The sequence below is a fragment of the Myxocyprinus asiaticus genome, chromosome 22 (assembly GCF_019703515.2).
Source record: "Myxocyprinus asiaticus isolate MX2 ecotype Aquarium Trade chromosome 22, UBuf_Myxa_2, whole genome shotgun sequence".
NCBI classification, from domain to species: Eukaryota; Metazoa; Chordata; class Actinopteri; order Cypriniformes; family Catostomidae; genus Myxocyprinus; species Myxocyprinus asiaticus.
In genome coordinates, this window is record NC_059365.1 from 36,069,997 (window position 1) to 36,086,872 (window position 16,876).

The 16,876-nt window shown below is 36.1% G+C and overlaps 1 protein-coding gene across 1 annotated transcript; it reads right to left on the reverse strand.

Annotated features, from left to right (window-relative positions):
- Positions 1-2,316: 2,316 nt before the first annotated feature.
- Positions 2,317-15,596, reverse strand: LOC127413418 (protein ABHD18-like). The gene is made up of 13 exons (XM_051650564.1): positions 15,459-15,596; positions 14,279-14,387; positions 14,039-14,123; positions 13,793-13,893; positions 13,583-13,658; positions 13,418-13,504; positions 13,291-13,316; positions 13,029-13,167; positions 12,809-12,898; positions 7,089-7,190; positions 6,524-6,905; positions 3,981-4,143; positions 2,317-2,928 (listed from the first exon to the last, which is right to left on the reverse strand). Exons 2-13 carry the CDS (start codon positions 14,368-14,370, stop codon positions 2,874-2,876), a joined length of 1,398 nt encoding a protein of 465 aa, XP_051506524.1. The 5' UTR covers positions 14,371-14,387; positions 15,459-15,596; the 3' UTR covers positions 2,317-2,873.
- Between the last annotated feature and the right edge of the window lie 1,280 nt (positions 15,597-16,876).

A 16,876-nucleotide genomic window follows, 5' to 3' on the forward strand; every position in this document is an offset into this window, starting at 1 on the left:
CCATAATCAAAAGAAACCAGTAAGAAATTATATTTTGAAAGTTATGTTTAGTGCATTTTCTACATTGTGATATTATTTTCATGACAGTTATGCAGAACCCAATTCCCATGAATGAAAATAATGTCAATGCAAAAAAAGAAATGGTCCTAATTGTAGGCTTCATTTGTTTAGATGGATGGATGGATGGATGGAGTTGCAATTCTAAAAGTGGGATGTTGCCTTGTCATCATTTGCAATCATGTAAAGATTATTTTAAGGAAAACAATATTTAGGATTTTAATTTTTTTATTTTATAGTGGAGAAACAGAAATTAATGCTAATGAACACAGTGAATAGTGAACAAATGATGAATCAGATAAAAGCGTCATTACAGGTAATAATACATAAAACATTTCAAGCTTAAACACAATTATTGTATAATGTATATTATTGTAGAATTTTGGCAGTGATTAATTAAAATAGCGAAATACCATACATGAAGCTCAAAGTTCAAATTTATATTTTGAATGTGGAATCACTTAACGCATAATAGCTCTGTCTCAAAGAGAAGTGTGACTGTAAATATTACATTCACTAATATTCACAAAGTTTAGAGCTAATGAAGGAAAGATTTTCATTTGCATTCATTAGCTCATGCAATAGTTTTTAGTTTTTTTCTGAAATACGTTTTAGAAGTTGAAGGCCCTACAATGGCAAGACCACTATCTCGAAACCCTGTGCACTACTCAACGAAGTAGGTAAACAGTTCCATTGTTTTCTTAATTTCCTTCAGAAAACATAAAATGGAAAAAAAGATATATATATTTTGCTTAATTTTTAATATATATATATCTATAGCTACACATGCATATATACATACATACACACAGCTCCAGAAAAAAATAAGAGACCACTGCAAAATTATCAGTTTCTCTAGATTTACTATTTATTGGTGTGTTTGAGTAAAATGAACATTTCTGTTTTATTCTATAAAGTACTGACAACATTTCTCCCAAATTCCAAATAAAAATATTGTCATGTAGAGCATTTATTTGCAGAAAATGACAACAACTAACAAAAACAACAAATAACAAAAAAGATGCAGTGTTTTCAGACCTCGAATAATGCAAAGAAAACAAGTTCATATTCATTTTTAAACAACACAATAATGTTTTAATTTAGGAAGAGTTCAGAAATCAATATTTGGTGGAATAACCCTGATTTTCAATCACAGCTTTCATGTGTCTTGGCATTAGTATTGTGTTGTTTAAAAATGAAAATTAACTAGTTTTCTTTGCATTATTCGAGGTCTGAAAACACTGCATCTTTTTTGTTATTTTGACCAGTTGTAATTTTCTGCAAATTAATGCTCTAAATGACAAAATTTTGGGAGAAATTTTGTCAGTACTTTATAGAATAAAACAGAAATTGTAATTTTACTCAAACATATACCTATAAATAGTAAATCCAGAGAAACTGATAATTTTGCAGTGGTCTCTTTATTTTTTCCAGAGATGTATATACACCAATCAGCCACAACATTAAAACCGCTTGCCTAACATTGTGTAGGTCCCCCTCCTGCTGCCAAAACAGCTCCAACCCACATCTCAGAATAGCATTCTGAGATGATATTCTTCTCACCACAATTGCACAGAGTGGTTATATGAGTTACTGTAGACTTTGTCAGTTCGAAACAGTCTGGCCATTCTCTGTTGACCTCTAATATCAACAAGGCATTTCCATTCGCAAAACTGCCACTCACCGGATGTTTTTTGTTTTTGGCACCATTCTGAATAAATTCTAGAGACTGTTGTGTGTGAAAATCCCAGGAGATCAGCAGTTACAGAATTACTCAAACTAGCCCATCTAGCACCAACAATCATGCCACAGTCCAAATCACTGAGATCAAATTTTTTCCCCATTCTGATGGTTGATGTGAACATTAACTGAAGCTCCTGACTCGTATCTGCATGATTATATGCACTGCACTGCTGCCACATGATTGGCAGATTAGATAATCGTGTGGATGAATGTCAGTGCCAGATGGGCTGGTTTGAGTAATTCTGTAACTGCTGATCTCCTGGGATTTTCACACACAACAGTCTCTAGAATTTACTCCGAATGGTGCCAAAAACAAAAAACATCCAGTGAGGGGCAGTTTTGCGGATGGAAACACCTTGTTGATGAGAGAGGTCAACAGAGAATGGCCAGACTGGTTCAAACTGACAAAGTCTACAGTAACTCAGATAACCGCTCTGTATAATTGTGGTGAGAAGAATAGTATCAGGTTGGAGCTGTTTTGGCAGCACGAGGGGGACCTACACAATATTAGGCAGGTGGTATTAATGTTGTGGCTGATCGGTGTGTATGTATGTATGTATATATATATATATATATATATATGGACTGTGATTGTCTGAGAGCTGTTGGGGAAATACAATTATCTTGTAATAATTTTCATGTCCTTTGGATTGAACCTGAAGTTTAAAGTAATCCAAAGCATGATTAGCAGAGCTACTGACAGCACACTTCATTCATTTACCCCACAATTCAAAACATATATTTCCTGCTCCTTTAAGAGTTTAAAAGACACCATGATGAGTGAATTAATTATGAGTTTGGAGACACATCTTTGTCCCTTGCTTGTTAAGTATGTTTCAGTCATGATATACGTGTTTCAGTCATGATATACGTGATCAAAGGCAACAGGGTCAGGAAGACAAGGTTTTGTATGGGTTGCGCACACGGCCTCCCTTTGGTAGCACCAGGTTGTTCGTTTCAGTTACAAAGTCCTTTGTGACATCAGGGCCATCACATTCAGTGTTCTCCATCTCCACATCATACTTTCTAAATGCCACGATTCTTGTCTGTACCGAGTACCAAAGTATCCATGGCTATAAGTTGGAATACTTCTGAAGAAACCGGTCATAGGCGTCATAAATTGCTTGCCTGGAGGTCAAAAACCATGCAAAGGTTAATAGATACATGGTTAAAAATAATTTGCATTACAGTGCTTGTAAGGCAGCACTGTGTATATTTATTCAAACGTTCTGGTAGGGGTTTGTTCTAAACCCCTAAACAAAAAGTGCTAACATTTCTGCAATTAATTCAACTCAAAACACTTAACATACAGACTCCATTCAAGCTTTGTTTTGTCGATAACATCAGACTTAGGTGTGCTATTTATGAAAACTTTATACTTAAGAAATATGAAAATTTTTTATGAAATTTTGAAAATATCACATTGACATCCATTGATAGAATGTTCAGCATTCAAAATGTAACCAACAGCAATGACATCATTACAATATCTGCATACTGAATTGCAATTGTTCTATCTAAATTCTAGGTTTACTTGCATGATGAATTGTGTGGGGAAATCTCTTTATATAATATACATTTATATATAACATACATTTACATATATGTAACCATTTTACACTGCACAGTAATAGCTGTTTCCATCCCTTATGAAAATTAACCATGGTTTTACTACAGTAACCATAGTTCAGCTATGGAATTTGTAGTAAAACCATACTCACACAATTTACCATGGTTTTACTACAGAAACCCTATTTTAACCACAACATTTTTAGTATTACCATAGTAATAATACAGGGAAAACTATGGTAATAAATGTCATATTCATTCTGAAGTAATTATTTTTGTGGCAAGAAACACTGTAGTAAAACCATGGTAAATTCTGAGGTTACTATGGTATTTGAGGTTTTACTACAAATACCGTAGTTTAACTATGGTTACTGTACTCAAGCCATGGATAATTTCCATAAGGGATGGACAAAGCTATTGCAAGAGAACCCAAAATAATTGCGAGGGAACAAAACTTTTTGTGAGGGAATGCAAAAACTAAACTATTTCAGAAAATCCCCTTCCTGTTCTCTAAGGGGCTCCGTTCTTTGAGGTAGCAATATGTTACAATTTAATTATGGTTTTATAACCACATAATTTTTACAAGTTGCAATATGCAAATTAGTGCTCACCGAAACAGTCCTTGTTTGAAGAGGTAAGCGCTGATGTGGCCTCCATTGAGGTAGCGAACCTCACAGCCAGGCCAGATCTCCTGTAAGCTGCGAACTCCAGTGCGGGGAATATATGCATCTTCCTTTGCCTGGACTATTATGATCAGACTGGGATCTACAGGCACTGAAGACAGAGAACAAGAGAGAGATGATCAAATACAGTGCCACTGGAATTCACATTGATTTGCCACAAAGATGCATGTTCTTGATTAGAGAAAATAACACAGTGACTGACAACAGGCTACTATAAATCTCCTGAATCTTCATCAATCAAGTCTCTTAATGTCTACTGAATTGAATCAATTTATATGACTACAGAAAGCAGTGACTGTGAGGAAGTGCTTCACATCAGTAATCAGAGTTCCTAATTTGGATTCAGAGGTGTCAGAACTATTGACTAATTTTCTCCTTGGTTGTCTGCTGTTGAGAAACAAGACATCCTTTGCCCCACACTCATTTACACAAAGCATGTTTGTGAATGAGAATATGTTGTTATTGCACTCTCTGGTTAAAGGAATAAATCACTTAAAAAGGAAAAGTCTGTGATATATTCAGCCTCTTTTTGTTCCAAAACCACATGCATTTATTTTTGGGACACAAAAGCAGACATTTTTGAAGAATAACATTATCAATTGCAATTAGTTGGTGACCAGGGACTGTCAAGCTCCAAAAAAAGACCAAACATTTGTGCATTTGACTTGTATTTTTATTCCAAGTCTTCTGAAGCCATTTAAAAGGTTTGTGTGAGGAACACACTGAAATGTATGCCATTATTCACTGATAATCTTGCACTCCCCTGAAGCTTGAGTCTAACCCTGTTTTGCAACCAAAATTTAAAAAAGATGCGTCTTATTTGGTTCCTACAGAAGAACCAATGGTGTTGTAATGGTGGTACACTTTATGCGTTTTTTAAAACGCATTTTTTAATCTGGATGTGAACGTGGGCTAGACACGTGGGACACGAACTTTGGCCAAGTTGGAGATTATCAGTGAATAACGATTTCAATTTCAGTTAGTTCCTCACAAAAAGCTTTATATGGCTTCAGAACACATGGACTATAGTGCACACAGGGTTTCTCAACCTTTTGCCCACTGCAAACCACTTTTTTTGAATGCCAGTCATCCATGAGGTTGGCAGAATAAATTAATAGGTACTTAAACTATTTATATGCTTATAATACAGCAGCCTAATATTTATAGCCCAATATATGTAGCCCAAGTAATTTCATAAATACACAAACTTTTTCAGTCATTAAACACACTTACAGTAGTGGACACTTGAGACTGCCACTCTGAAATGATGATGAGACTAGCACATGCAACGCTACATAACGAGACCTTGTCCAAAAAGAACGATTCGTAGCACTGGATTACTGTGATTGGACAGCTAATAATTAACGTAAGAGAATTGTAGCCTCTTACTTATGGTTGTTTACGTAAACCTGGAGATATTAACATGATTCAACAATAGGTCACTGTTGCCCGAAACATGGCAAATGTATAGTTCAATCCTTCTAAATGGTAATTTGTACTCATGACAGAAAAGATCCCACGACCCAGCAGTTGAAAATAGACTACTTTAAATGTTGCTTTTTTTCTTCACCATAAACCGTCATTGCAAGGCAAGTGCTGCATAACGATTCTTAAAAAAAAAATTCTACTAGGTCTGTTGTGGTTATGAAATAATTGTTTGACCGCAGTTATTTGATCTAACTGCAGTTAGTTTAGATATCTGCGATTATTGTGCAATTAAGAAACAAAGAATCTCAAAGATCTTCATGTGAAATAAGCACTTGTGAGTTTAAATAGAGAGCCTTAAAGTAACATGTAAAAGTTAACTTTTTTGCATAATTTAATATAATATAATAATATAATATATTATAGCTATTCAGTCTGGCTGGGTTCCAACAACAAAAACAAGATGACAAAGACTGAAGTTGACCAAAAAGAGAGACAGATATTTTCAGTATTTTGAATGTCATAAGTTTTTAAAGCCTTAAAGGAAATCATGCAAAAGTTAAATATGAATAAATTATCTATTTATTTTTTACAAAAACGTATCAATTTGCTTCAGAAGACATTAACTGATCGTGTGGATTACTTTTATGCTGCCTAAATATACCTTTTGGACCGTCAAACAGCCAGCAGCCTGACGACATCCTGATTTACTTGCATTGTATGGCTAAAAAGAGCTTAAATGTGTTATAAAAATCTTCACTTCGGTTCTGCAGAAGAGGGAAAGTCATACACATCTGGGAATGCTGAAAGGTAAATGAATCATGAAAGGATTTTCATTTTTGGGTGAACTAACCCTTTAAGGTTTCAAAAAAGCATGAAAATCTGTACGACATTTAATCGTCATAATCGCAATTACTTATGACAATTTATCGTCAGCCAAATTTTATAATCATAGCAACCCTTATTTCTACTTTTGTGTTCCTTTGTTGAAAGGAAATATTCAAAAACTTGACCATATCACTTGCAAAGCAAAAACAGATTCACACCTGAAAAATTGGCGATGTGTGTGCATTCATCCATAACTCCCTTCATGAAGCAGAGAGACTCCCGCTGCAGCGGCTGCTGCTGGCCTGACCCGTAGGTGATGTTCTTTGCATGTAGCATGTCCAAATGAGCCCCACTGCTGCTCACAGCAGATAACATCTGATCCAGTCCATCTCTCTCTCTCCGCCCCATCAGCAGGGCTGAGTCTGAGGTGTGACCTCCGCCTCCAAGCTGAGAACACGAGGCTGATGAGCGCAGCCCCATCTGTTCCCTCTCTGGTGAACGGAGGTTAAGGAGGTCATGGGTGAGATACAGGTCTGTGAGTCTGTCAAAGCTGCCTGGGGCGTTTTTCACAAATTCCTGGCCCATCCTGAAAGAATCTGTCTGAAAATCAAGGGTGTGTCAGCGAGTTGCGCACCTTTGTCATTTATGATCAGTCATGTGATATATTGTGCATGGCACTAATTATAGCCTTTTTTTTTTTATTATAGCCACTTTTATCTTGATTAGTTTGTGGTTTATTTCACGTTAAACCACGTAAATTTAGTGACAGAGTAGCACATTTACCCCACAATACTCCAGCATATTGATGATTTCCTCCTCATACACTGTATGTGCAGCATACTGTTTTTCAAGTTCCCTCCAGTTCACAGCTCTACTTAACACACCCTGCAGAAAAGAGGATATAAATGTTTTATTTCTAAGTTAGTTGAAGATATAAATATCATGTTGAGACACTGAACTAATTAATCTGTGACTTATTAATCTTTTTACATGGTATGAGTAACACTTGGTTCTCAGTCCATTGGCAGGAATGAAAACATTTTGGGTAGTTATCCACAGCTACGTCATAGTTATATAAGTACGTGTAACTAATACTGCCTTCATGTCCTCCTTGGAAGTTCCTATTTGCAAGTACAGTAGTTAAACTATTATTATGACTGATGCTCATTTTATCTTGACTTGTGCTGCCACAGAGAAAATGTCATTTACTTGCCTTACTTGACATAAAACTGCTAAATGAGTAGTATTTTATGGCAAGATTTATAGTTATTATTCATTAACAGTACACAACATGTGTTCAAACTAAAATGTAAAGCCAACATTCAACTTTAAAACTTAGGTTACAAGCAATATGAATTTGTTTAAGCTATGATTCTTGAATTGACATGCCCCCAGACAAATATAATCAATCTGACATGTCTTACAGGCAGCATTAATATGCTACAGTAATAGGCTAATTCAAACAAAAGTGATTTCATTCAGCTCACACTCAAATCATTGTAAACAGTATAATATTTAAAGGTGCTGTAAGCGATTTTTTTCATGGAAAGGTATGCAAAAAATGTTCCTACTCACTGAAAGATATTAATGAAATAAGTGTCATGAGATATCTCACCGGTCTCTGTGACAGCTCTAGACTCTGTAAACAGCAAACAAAAATGTGTCCGTGGTCCGCAGACAGTGATGCTTTCTGGCTGTCAATCATTTTGCGCGTTCTCATAGTGTTGTAGTTGCAGCTAATTATTGAGTCATAATGCATTTTTATGCCATGTAGTTCATAACAGTTGTCAGTTGAGGGCGCTATTTTACTTCTGTTATTTTTTAACAATCGTTTCTGCTCTCAAAAACTAATTTTTGTATCATCGGAGTTTGGGAAAGAGGGGGCGTGGCTAATCCAACATCTGTCTTTTGAAAGTAGAATGTTTGAAATCGCTAACCTTTAACTTGTTTTATTTTCTTCCCTCCTCATAAAGTTATGCTTATACATTACTTCAGAGGGAGATTTCTTTTTCAACCTGGATAACAATATAATATATACATAATTAATAATACATATAAATATATACACACATATACACATACACATTATATATATACACATACATACATACATACATATATATATATATATATATATATATATAACTAAACAGAAAAATTTAAATCAGGGACTAAAAACGGTTCAAGGAATGAAAACTGCAAACAAACAACATTTTTTACAGAACACAACCGAAAACAAAGTCCCTTTCAATCGTTCCGGAGTGAAAAAATTATTTTTAAATGCTGGTAACCATTTAATAAATGGTTAATTTTGTTCTGATCATTTGTTTTCATGAAACCAAAGAGTTCAGATGAATTGGGAATTTCTGTCATTCGTATGTACATACTATATATACACACAACTGTATATACAACTATATATGCCCTCTGCAGACCGCACATCATCCGACAATTCATAGCATATTTTTTCCTATGGATGTGCACTCACTGCAGTGAAAAAAGGGGGCATTCACAGAGAATCACGGCAATCGTGGGGCTACCCGGTTTATGCTGTTGACGGGATGCACACTCCTTTCATTACACCAACACAGGATGAACCGAAAAAAATATCTATCTATCTATCTATATATCTATGTATCTATCTATAGTGCTGTGAAAAAGTATTTGCTGATTTCTTCTGTTTTTGTGTATATCTCATCCTAAATTGTTTAAAAAAATCCAAACAAAATCTAACATAAGGCAATCTGAGTAAACACAAAATACATTTTTGATCATGTTATTTATTAAAGCAAAAAAGTTATCCAATACCAACTGGGCCTGTGTGAAAAATTATTTGCCCCCTTAGTTACTAAACTGCATTCATAATGGGGTTCAGCTGGACCAGACACACCCAGTCCTGATTACTGCCAGCCCTGTTCAATCAAATAGACCTATATATAACTTTTTAAGCAGCATAAAGTAGGCTAAAACGTCTCACCCAGTAGCACAATATGCCAAGGTGGAAAGAAATTCCAGAAATGAGGAAAAAGGTGATTGAAATACATCAGTCTGGGAAGGGTTACAAAGTTATTTCAAAGGTTCTGGGACTCCAAAGAACCACAGTGAGAGCCATTATCTCCAAATGGATAAAACTTTGAACAGTAGTGAACCTTCCCAGAAGTGGCTGACCTTCCAAAATTCCTCCAAGAGCACAGCACCGACTAATCCAGAAAATCACAAAAAAGCCAAGGACAACATCCAAGGAACCGCAGGCCTCTCTCGCACCAATAAAGGTCACAGTTCATGACTCCACTATCAGAAAGACACTGGTCAAAAATACTATCCATGGAAAAGTGGTGAGGCGAAAACCACTGCTAACCTAGAAGAACATTAAGGCTCATTTGAATTTTGCCAAAACACACCATGATGATCCTCAAAGCTTTTGGGAGAATGTTCAGTGGACTGATGAGTCAAATGTTGAACTGTTTGGAAGACAGAGGTCCCGTTACATCTGGAATAAATCAAACCCCGAATTCCACAAAAAGAACATCATACCTACGGTCAAGCATGGTGGTGGTAGTGTGATGATGTGGGGATGCTTTGCTGCTTCAGGGCCAGGGCGACAGGCAATAATTGAGGGAAACATGAATTCTGCTCTCTACCAGAAAATCCTAAAGAAGAACATCCGGTCATCAGTCCATGAGTTGAAGCTCAGGCACAACTGGATTATGCAGTAAGACAATGATACAAAGCATAGGAGTAAGTCCACCTCTGAATGGCTCGAAAGAAGCAGAATTAAAGGTCTGGAGTGGCTAGTCAAAGTCCTGACTTGAACCCGATTGAAATGCTGTGACAGGACCTTAAACGGGCAGTTCATGCTCGAAAACCCTACAATAAGGATGAACTAAAGCAGTTCTACGAAGAAGAGTGGGCCAAAATTCCACCACAGCATTGTGAAAGATTGATCTCCAGTTATCGGAAGCATTTGGTTGCAGCTGTTGCTGCTCAAGGTGGCACAACCAGCTATTAAGTTTAAGGGGACAGTTAGTTTTTCAAATGGGTGATATAGGTGTTGGATAACTTTTTTGCTTCAGTAAAAAAAAATATATAAATTTGAAAACTGTATTTTGTGCTTTTGTTTAATGTTATATCTTGTTTGAAGATCTAAAACCATTTAGTATAAAAATACACAAATATAGAAGAAATCAGGAAGGGGCAAATACTTTTCCACAGCAATGTATCTATATATCTACAGCTGAAGTCAGAATTTTACATACACTTAGGTTGAAGTCATTAAAAATCATTTTTTATCCACTCCACAGATTTCATATTAGCAAACTATAGTTTTGGCAAGTCGTTTAGGACATCTTCTTTGTGCATGACACGAGTAATTTTTCCAACAATTGCTTACAGACAGATTGTTTCACTTTTAATTGACTATATCACAATTCCAGTGGGTCAGAAGTTTACATACACTAAGTTAACTGTGCCTTTAAGCAGCTTGGAAAATTCCAGAAAATGATTTCAAGCCTTCAGGCAATTAGCCAATAAGCTTCCGATAGGAGATGTACTGAATTGGAGGTGTACCTGTGGATGTAGTTTAAGGCCTACCTTCAAACTCAGTGCCTCTTTCCTTGACATCATGGGAAAATCAAAAGAAATCAGCCAAGACCTCAGAAAAAAAAAATGGTGGACCTCCACAAGTCTGATTCATCCTTGGGACCAATTTCCAAATGCTTGAAGGTACCACGTTCATCTGTACAAACAATAGTATGCAAGTATAAACACCATGGGACCACGCAGCCATCATACCGCTCAGGAAGGAGATAAGCATAAGAAATGAGCGTAGTTTGGTGCGAAAAGTGCAAATCAATCCCAGAACAACAGCAAAGGACCTTGTGAAGATGCTGGAGGAAACAGGTAGACAAGTATCTATATCCACAGTAAAACAAGTCCTATATCGACATAACCTGAAAGGCTGTTCAGCAAGGAAGAAGCCACTGCTCTAAAACTGCCATAAAAAAGCCAGACTACAGTTTGCAAATGCACACGGGGACAAAGATCTTACTTTTTGGAGAAATGTCCTATAGTCTGATGAAACAAAAATTGAACTGTTTAGCCATAATGACCATCATTATGTTTGGCGGAAAAAGGGTGAGGCTTGCAAGCCGAAGAACACCATCCCAACTGTGAAGCATGGGGGTGGAAGCATTATGTTGCTGGGTGCTTTGCTGAAGGAGGGACTGGTGCACTTCACAAAAAAGATGGCATCATGAGGAAGGAAAATTATGTGGATATATTGAAGCAACATCTAAAGACATCAGCCAGGAAGTTAAAGCTCAGTCGAAAATGGATCTTCCAAATGGACAATGACCCCAAGCAAACCTCCAAAGTTGTGGCAAAATGGCTTAAGAACAACAAAGTCAAGGTATTGGAGTGGCCATCACAAAGCCCTGACCTCAATCTGACAAAAAATTTGAGGGCAGAACTGAAAAAGCAGGTGCAAGCAAGGAGGCCTACAAACCTGACTCAGTTACACCAGTTCTGTCTGGAGGAATGGGCCAAAATTCCAGCAACTTATAGTGAGAAGCTTGTGGAAGGCTACCCAAAACATTTGACCCAAATTAAACAATTTAAAGGCAATGCTACCAAATACTAACAAATTGTATGTAAACTTCTGACCCACAGGGAATGTGATGAAAGAAATAAAAGCTGAAATAAATAATTCTCTCTACTATTATTCTGACATTTCACATTCTTAAAATAGTGATCCTAACTGACCTAAGACAGGGAATGTTTTCTATGATTAAATGTCAGGAATTGTGAAAAACTGAGTTTAAATGTATTAGGCTAATGTGTATGTAAACTTCTGACCTCAACTGTATCTAAAATAGACAAATAGCGGTCCCGTCTACCAATCACTGAGGGCGATTTAAAAGAGCGTGCTAATAAAACGTGACTTCTTCTTAGTCTTATGTTAAGATTTCCTTATTAAAACTTACTCTCAGCAGTTCTGTGAATAGGTTTTAAGCACAAATTCCTAGCTAAGAACCCTTTGGAGGACTCCTAGTGGTAAGATAAAAATCTTTGTGTATACGGGGCCTGGTCGCTTGTTTCTCTTGTGAGATCTGGCAACACTGCAACACTGAATGTATCATTCACACTTAGCATAGAGTACTGTCAAAAGAACCTTATTAACTTATTTTGTTCTAATCGGTTACCAATTGGAACGCCGGAGCCAGAACGAAAAAATACATTTTCTGCTTAGAATGAACCGAAATCTGGACCCATTGCTGTAATTAACCCAAAAAAATTTTTAAATCTAAAAAACAAATAAATAAATAATTGTACACAAGATGAAGTACATGTATATCTATTGTGTTCAAGTTTTAGAATAGAATTTCATAATCAATATTTTATATAGAAATCCTCATTGCCATGGTTCAAGCTTAGTTTCATGAGAATTAGTCAGTATGTCTCATGTGTTGCTGCTAAAACAGTTGAGGAAAATGTTGAAATCTTACTGTAGTAAAAACACTCGAGGCAGTAGTCCAGGATAAACAAGGTATCAGCGGAATCGGTTTGGGCCAGTTAGTTACAGCTAATGATGCCATCTAGGAAGTAAATACATAGATAAAAAAAAATACAAAATCACTAATAGATTTTACATTTGCACATACAACAGGTTCTTGTAAACACAATGGACAGGAAACAACATGAACATCAGAGCCAAATGGAACCTACATGTCCTCCCATAGAAATGCCAGTCATGCCCAGAGGCCAGAATCCCTCTCGCTCCAGCCAGTGTAGCAGGACTGCAGACTCTAGGATGAGGGCTCCACCCATCACAAAAAGGTCTGATACATTATTCAGACTGGAGCGACTACATAAAGCACACATTATACAAAGTATAATCATGCATTTCTCATACCAAAGACATGGACAACAACAGCTTCGACTTAACACTTAAGCGATATTAACTACTGAATGTTAGATACACACTCACAGTTGGTCTTTAGGTTTCCTGTATCCATGTGCGGCTCAAAGTCAAGGAAGTGTCAAATGAGATCTGGGAGGTTTACACTATAGGTCTTCATGTCAATCTAACATGCATGTTTAGCGTTTCTAAGGATATAATAAGGATTTTCCAACAGAAGCGATGCCATTCCTGATTCTTTCACCATTGGTCTGGCCATCAGGGTTCGTCTTCGCCAGAAAAACTGAAAAATATGCATGAAAATTTAACTGATGAGTATGACATTATAGAGACAAGACAATACAAGTTTTGGCAAACTCACGTGGTCTCCTGTTCCAGCCAAATGAATACAGACTGGTCTGTGCCTCTTCCATTTCTTGGGTACAATGAACTGGAATCTACAGGGAAGGTTGGAAGAATATGTCTTCATTTGAAAGTAGTTTGAATACAAGCCGTTTAGTCATATACAGTAACAGGCCATGTTAATCCTTCACATTTGCATTAGATGTTTGCGGGTGCTTGTTTTGATTACCGGGCTTTGATGGACTCTGTTGGCAAGATGCCTGGTACAAAGTGCTCCAACGGTGATATGAAATGACCGTTGTGAATTTTGCAATCTGTGTGATCCTCTACCTGTGGGTAAAGTGGATTCTGTACTGAATACGTGTTTAGAAAACTATAAAATACACTTTCAAATTTGTTTATTGAGAGACTGTTCATTAAGAGAAAATTACAATAGTTACTGATAATGATGAGAATTTACAGAAGTGAATCTTACTTTGTCAATGAATATCGGATAGTCCACTGGTACCAGATTCTTGCACCTCTCCCTGTTGCCTATGATTTTCCGAAACTTGAATATTCTGTATTATTCATAAAGCAATTACATTTAGTTTATTTTAGCATTATTTTGTTCATCCATATTGTATCATTAACTATCAAAAGTTGCTGTATTAACTGCACCCCACTAGTCTGATCTTCCATTTTAATCATAGTGTTTGTCTATGGTACAATGTACCTTTTCAGATCCTCTGGCTTCCCCCATCCTTGGATGAAGAGTTTGGTGAGAAGAAGCCTTCTATAAAGAACATCAAGCCGGCTCACACCCATTGAAAATAAACATTCTTCTGCAAGAGAACGAAACACATGATTACGTTGGCTTGACAAAGCCAACATACTGTTATTCTGCAATCTTGGTTAAGGGTCTTTTCAAAATCCATAAACCGAGGCCAAAATTTCTAACACTAACTCCGCCTACAGCTTTCGAGCTACATCCCCAAAACTTGGCACAGACATTCAAACTGTTCTGAAATAGTGTCCCGTGTCTTTTCTAGCTGATCGTACTTGCAGTTTTAGCACAGTGAACAATCTTTTTTTTTTTTTTGTATGATTTACATTGACTCATGCTCATTAATTCAAACTCCAACTGTCAAAAAATTACAATGTAAACAAACCCACGACAGACCTTTGAACTGTTAGAAATTGCACGCTCTCTCTCTCTCCATCTATCTATCCATTTGACGGTTTATCTGACTTTCTATGTAGCTAGATGATGCACTTTGTCTTGCTGTAATGTCTGGATAACAATGAAACTTCAAACGTTTAAAACTAGTTTCATTTTCAGACAAGGCTTTGTCAAGCCAACATCCAAGTTTATCTTGAAAAACATTACCTATCTAGAGGGCAACACACAGACAGACAGACACACACACACACACACACACACACACACACACACACACACACACACACACACACAGACACAGACACACACACACCTTTAAGGGAAACTACAAAAAGCAATCTGTCTATCTATCTGTGGACTTTAGAGGGTGCAATTAACTCTCATAAAAAGATTTAATTTTCAGTTTCCAAATCCTAGCTGGGTCTTTGCGTCTTCATAACATGTCATTTAAGCTAGTTTTGAGCAAAAACTCAAGATCTCAATGCTGAAATCCCTCAAAGATAGGCCTACTCCAATGAGTTGGTTAAGGAAATGTGGTCTTTCTGTTATTCTGACCATCAAATGATACAGCTTTCAACTTTATAAAGCGGCATGTAAACATCCCACACTGACAGTCTTAATCTATCTGACCAGCTGTCAGCGATGGAGTTTCACAAACTGCATGTCTCTCCAAACCTATGAAAGACGTGAAAACAAAGCGTCAATGAATGAACACAAAGCAAAAGCTGTATACCTGTAGCTCAAACTAAAAATACGCAGATTTGGGTGTCTTTCAGGAAATGGAATCAGTGCACATGACAGAGGACAAATTCCGTCTGCAGGTCCAGCGCGGTTTTCTGCCGGAAGTGCCGTGTGAAACTCTTCCTCTTCTACGCTCATCATCGCTTGTGTCGTGCACAGCGGCGCCAACAGATGACAGTATTGCTCAGATACAATTCTATAATCTACCAATTCTAAAGGATCTAATGGGAATTTGCTTATGGGATTCCAACATATCACAAAACAAAAACTAGATCTTTTTGAACACACAGTTCCCAATAGCAATATCATGATCCCTAATAGGATAAATGCCCCAGTCATCAAAAGGAAATTTTTCAACTTCTGTTGCTCCCCATGCAATTTTCTAGTCCTGTCCAGTAGAGATCTGATAAAGATGATATAGAGATTAAATCTAATATGACCCAATCAATCAAGATTAAGACAGTTTAAACAGTGGGATCTAATTTAATTCTTTAATTCTGGATTCCATTAAGATCCTTTAGGACTGTTTTTAAATTACGATGATTTATGTGATTTAAAATACTGTACACGTTCAGGTGTGTAGTTATTGGTATCAGTAATTTCATTTACTGCATGGTTGGACCACTGAACTTAGTTTACATTTATTGAATAGATTGCATATTAAGGAAAGGGTCATAAAAAATTAATTTTCCCAACAATGTTTATTTTTGTGTTATTGCATTTAGTTTACCATTTTATATCAAACGTTGTGCATAGCTTTATTGTTTACATTGTAACATTTAAACAATAATGTAAAATGTTACATTTATTGTTTTATTGTTTATTGTATACAAGGCAAAAGTTAAAAATCTGATGAGTATCAGTGAAAAGATAAGACAAGCTAATTTAGTTCATTCAGACATTTGAAACAATTATACTCTTACAGTTCTGTCTTTGATGTAAAACATATTTATTTATTACGTTATTTATATTTTTTATGAATATTGATTTTGATTTACAATTTAAATAAAAACAATAGTATTTGCTTAAAAATCAATGTAGATATTTAACCTGCTAATAGTTGATATTTAACATTTTATAAATGTTTAAAATTTATATAAATATAATATTTATACATAGTTAAAAAAAAATGTAATCACTGAAAATGAGCACTGTAATAAATGCAAACAGGAAAGCGTTGTAATTACATGCAGGCTCCGCCCCCATCCCGCCCACAAGTAATGATAAATTATGCAATCTGTTTGTTGTCGATATGCAGTGAGCATTGTAATCAATGATATTTATACCATAGAACTTCTTTTTTGTTCTTCCACACACTATATGCATTGCAATCATTAATTTAGTTCATTATTTAGGTTTCACACCATAAACCTTCAGTGTTTAGTAATTTTGTAAAAAATAATATATATA